The 5,000-nt window shown below is 41.9% G+C and overlaps 1 protein-coding gene across 2 annotated transcripts in view; it reads left to right on the top strand.

Moving 5' to 3' along the window:
• Window positions 1-2,594: 2,594 nt before the first annotated feature.
• si:dkey-122a22.2 overlaps window positions 2,595-5,000 on the top strand; it is a 24,860-nt gene continuing 22,454 nt past the window's right edge. The window contains exons 1-4 of one of the 2 annotated variants that reach the window (XM_042106198.1): window positions 2,595-2,765; window positions 3,080-3,239; window positions 3,574-3,645; window positions 3,737-3,813. In XM_042106198.1, coding sequence (XP_041962132.1) covers window positions 2,703-2,765; window positions 3,080-3,239; window positions 3,574-3,645; window positions 3,737-3,813 — 372 coding nt within the window. In that variant the 5' untranslated portion in view covers window positions 2,595-2,702. Of the gene's footprint in view, window positions 2,766-3,076; window positions 3,240-3,573; window positions 3,646-3,736; window positions 3,814-5,000 lie in introns of both variants that reach the window. The other variant, XM_042106197.1, reaches the window with a different exon arrangement.

Below are 5,000 nucleotides of genomic sequence, written 5' to 3'. Positions count from 1 at the left end.
GTACCGTTAGATGATAGAAACATGGCTTGGAGGAATGGGAAGGGAGAAACACAATTCATTTTCACACAGCCCGAGAGAACCCATACGAACCTGTTAGCAAATTTGAATTTATTTGCTCTGCATACCAGCCTGGGGCGCGTTTCCCAAAACCATAGTTGCTAACCTGTTAGCAACTTAGTTGTTTGGCAATGAGAAATTGCACTGCAACCAACAAAGTTGCTAACTTAGTTAGTAACTATGGTTTTGGGAAACGCACCCCTGGTAAGGAGGCTAGATAGATAGATAGATAGATAGATAGATAGATAGATAGATGATCCCCAAGGGGAAATTCAAGTTATTGACTATTGACACCCATTTCCAATGTTGAAAAAACCCAGGCACTAATCACAATCACTTGTCCTCCAAGGGGCGGGCTTTTTATTATGACAGATAGAGCAATGCATTCAACTCAACCAATGGCTGTGCTGATGGCGACTGGGTTAAACCAAAGTCCTTTTAGGCAAGTCCCTTCACTCAGCGGCCATATTGCAACGCTTTTTGGGTACTCATCGGGCATTCTATTCGGCAGAAATGCGCGTGCGCAAGGCTTCACAACACCAACCCTGCTCCAGCGGCGAGTTCACAACACATGATTGGCTTAATGTAGTCACATCACACCACATGATTGGCTCAATGTATACACATGTTGACGTTTTGCCGAGGAAGGGGTGGGATATGTGTTGACAACGGCCATATTGGCGTTACAAACTAACCCTATGCATTTCATGGAGGATTTTTTGAGTGCCGTGTCTCCTCATTAGAAAGTCTCTGGTTAAACAGATATGGCCGTGTATTTATTTTGGACTTGAGTAACCAACTGCATCAACTGTTTAATTCACCAATTTAAGTTTAATTTCACTACTGGTTACCCCTGGAAGTCGTAAGTCAATGAAGCCTTTCCAGATCCACTCTAAATCTCAATTGAGATTTGGCTACCTCAGCCCCCAATGTGTCAGAACAGCCTGAGGGGGGCTATTAAATGCTGAACATCACCCATACTGATTCCTCTTAACAGTGCTTTTAAACATCACATGTGGAGAAAGCTTCAACTTGGCATCACAGTTACTGCCCCACACACTGTGAGTGTGTAGGCTGTGTGTGTGTGTGTGTGTGTGTGTGTGTGTGTGTGTGTGCGATGTATGTGTGTGTAAGACGTTATGCCCAAGGGATCTCTAATGACCACTGAAAGTCAGCATGATGCTTTTGGACTCTGACTGTGATGTAATGAAGGTTGAGGTGACCGTTTGGACTTTAGGGAAAGCAAAATTGCACTGACATTCACACCCCTACTAGGTAGCAAATAGATTTCTTATGTGACCATATGTCACAATATTTGTTCCAAACCTTGTAGGATTTCCATGCTGCTGAACAGACTTCAGAGATCTCAGCGTATTGTAAGCTACTGGCAGATGGAGGGCTTGGTAGGCCTACACCAGAATGCACATTTCTTAAAATGTATGCCTATTCATACCTGTCAACACTCCCGTTTTTACCGGGTTTCTCCCGTATTTCAAGGTCATCTCCCAGCACCCTCCCGTTTTATTATTTGTCCCGGAAAACTCCCATAATTTGCATGGCCATCAAACTTCATTTTAAAATCATTGATCCATTCAGGTTGCCAGATTGTGTATGAAATACACCCTACACATACACGATCCCTTAGTTTCAATTTCAACAGTTTTGTCATAGGCTAAAACCTGGCAACCCAAAACCCAAATAAGGAAGCGGGTGCCGACAGCGCAGCCTGAGTCTCGTCGTAAGCAAGCGGGCTAGTTGAATGGCCTACTCCAGAACTAGCTGTTGTGAAATTGTTTAACTGATTAACTGAGTTAATTGATTAACACATCACATAAACTGTTATTGAGTGTTGTTGATACACTGAACTTGTGCCCTCGGAACCAAATCTGACAGCAAGCAGCTTTGGAAGTAGGTGGTGGATACATAACTGGCATACGTAAGGTAATGGTAAGGTAAAAGCAACGACCGAAATGCAGTGTTGAAACACGTGTATGAAACGTATTAAATATGCAAATATGCAAACACAGATCCGGTATAAACACTGCCCCCCCCCCCCCCCCGAAAAAAAATCTCCCGTTTTTGGAAAGCTAAATGTTGACACTATGATGCCTATGCTTTTTTATTTTTTAAAAACTGTGATGAGCCTGCTGCTCACAAACGGTAGACTATCATATAGTATATTAACATGAACAATTAATGAGCGAAATAGGCTTTTTTTATATGGCAAACTTTCTTTTTCACCGTTTTAAACGTTATCCTTCCTCAACTAGTCAAAGATTTGTAGACTAATGGGCCGACCTCGTTAGACCAAACAACTTTGACAAGATTTAAGAAAGATTTTTGAAAGATTGGAGTCTTTTAGCTATGCCCCCCATTCAAGCTTTACTGAAAATACTACAATCTTTCAAGAATCTTTCCCAAATCTTGTCAAAGTTGGTTGGGGGAAGCCATTAGGATCAATCCATCTGCTGACCACAACTGGTGAGAAATTTGTCGTTACTTAAAACAAATTTAGACCTAAAACGGCCACCGTCTCTGTCAAACTGCAACAGGAAGTATAGTCCTACACGCAGCGATATGAGCGATACTCGTCATTCATTGATCGTTCTTGCTGTTCAGAACATTCCTGAGTTAAAAACGATATAATGTTGCGAAAAAGGACAGACGGTCAAGAGGGCGATGGCAACGTTAAAACAGACAAAAAGAAGGTGTTTTGGTTAAACTTTATGCCATGCTGTAGCCTAATAGCTAACGTTAAATGTGCACCAGGAACCACGGTGCGCTTGTGAAACAACAGCTACCGTTGTTTAGGCTATTTATTGTAGAGTGCTTGTTAAAAACTATCTGCTGAACATGTTACATTTCATTTGAAGGCATGTAATTTGTAACCGTGCGGTGCATGCGAGAACATCACCGGTAATGTCTTGAGTTTAAGCTAGGCTACCACCCAGCTTACAACTTTGCCATGAAATACAGTTTGTAATAGATCAGCAAACCCTAGTGCATCCCTGTCTTGCAGAAGGCGTCTCCAGGCGAAAGTAAAGTGTCGCAGCATGCGAACGAGACGACGTGTTGGTCCACGTTGATTCTGATGGGAAAGATTCTACTCCTCATCATCTTCGTTCCTCCCTTTCTAAACTATGCCGCATTGCAACGAGAGGGACAAATGTTGTCACCGAAAGGTAGCTTTACTTTTCTTCCTAAAACTACCCATAATCTCCAAAAGAGATCCATAAATATAGCCTGTTTAATGTGGAGCTGTTAGAAAGTAAGCACTTTTTTTCATTACTGCTCGTTCTTTGAAGTAATGAAGTAGGCTAGGTAAATATTAAAAACATGTTTTATGTGCATTGATTCATCTACATTTAATTCAAAATGCAGTATAACCGTCAACAGATACGAAGGATGAACTTCATATAGACAGAAACTGCAAAATGCACCTTAAAAGTTTTATAAAAGACATAATTAAAGTAGCCTATTCATCTTAGATGTTGCTCTTTCATTTTTATTTTCTAGGTGGAGAGTCCTTTGATATTGGCTTAGGTCAAAAGATCTACATGGTGTGCAAGGGAAAAGGACAACCAGTTGGTAAATTGACTGTTGAATGCAATCTTTTGACATACTGATATGAGTGTTTGTGTGATGTCTGATGTGCTGCATGTAAACCTATGTGTTTCAGTTATGCTTGATGCCCCAACTGGCATGTCTTCAGACATCTGGCACCATGTGCAGGAGAGTCTATCCGAGCTCACAAAGGTAAGCGGGTTGACTTTTAGACTGACTTTGTTCAGCTGATGATGCTGTCTGTTGGAGCACAGCTATTTGTGCAAATAGGACATCAATGGGTGAATTTGTGAAGAATTTGGGAAAAGGCGACATGATGCGTCGACACAAGTTCATAAGAAATTGTTATGAACAAGGTTTGATGTTGACAATTCGAGTAGGCTTGTAATGTTTATGTTGTTTTGCTGGTGGTGTACCAAAAGTAGGTGGTTGAATCCCACTCAGGGGCTTGTATAAAGTCATATAGTGTCTCGTTCTCTCATTCAGTGAACTGGTGTCGCACACATTAATGTTCTTTTCTGCCTCAGTGACTCTAACACTATATTAGACGTTCCAGTGTGGCCCACTAGCAAACATGTCAGAGTCGATCAACTGCATGGACCAGTCAGCTGAAGACAAACGACTCCAGGAGACCAATGTTATAGCTCTCTTTATACAGACAGCACCTGGGCAGCAGAGGTCAGTCCTACGTCTAGCTTGTAGAAGCAGCTGTAGTGTTAGTATAGCTGTGGCACAAGGGCCAGTATCCCATATATGAGGCATAGGGATCCAGTTTGATTCTGGCCGGAGGTAATCTCTCAATACCAATCCATCTCTCTCCCATTTGTTTCCTGGCTGGTCTCCACTGTCCAATCACTAAAGGCTGGAAAAGCCCAAAAATCTTAAAATGAAAAGTTGTAGAATCAGGCGGCGTCTTGAGGAGAAGCCCACCCTGTAAACAAAATCACGACTCTGTTAGCGCTGCTCTGTAGTTTTTTCCTCAACCAAACATACTGCTTGAGCTGTACACTACGAGAATTGGCACAGCTACCAGTCAAACATACTGCTTGAGCTGTACACTATGAGAATTAGAACAGCTACCAGCCAAACATACTGCATGAGCCGTGCACTATGAGAATTAGCACAGCTACCAGCCAAACATACTGCTTGAGCCGTGCACTATAAGAATTAGCACAGCTACCAGACTGAGCTTGACCACCAGTGAGAAGATGGCAAACCATGACACTAATAAGTCTTAAGTTTAAGTATAAGTATAGTATAAGTATAAGTATATATACTCTTTTGATCCTGTGAGGGAAATTTGGTCTCTGCATTTATCCCAATCTGTGAATTAGTGAAACACACTCAGCACACAGTGAACACACAGTGAGGTGAAGCAC

Source organism: Alosa sapidissima, chromosome 10 (genome assembly GCF_018492685.1).
Source record: "Alosa sapidissima isolate fAloSap1 chromosome 10, fAloSap1.pri, whole genome shotgun sequence".
Taxonomy (NCBI): Eukaryota; Metazoa; Chordata; class Actinopteri; order Clupeiformes; family Clupeidae; genus Alosa; species Alosa sapidissima.
Note: the sequence above shows the minus strand (reverse complement) of the source record. Positions and strands in the feature narration are given on the sequence as shown.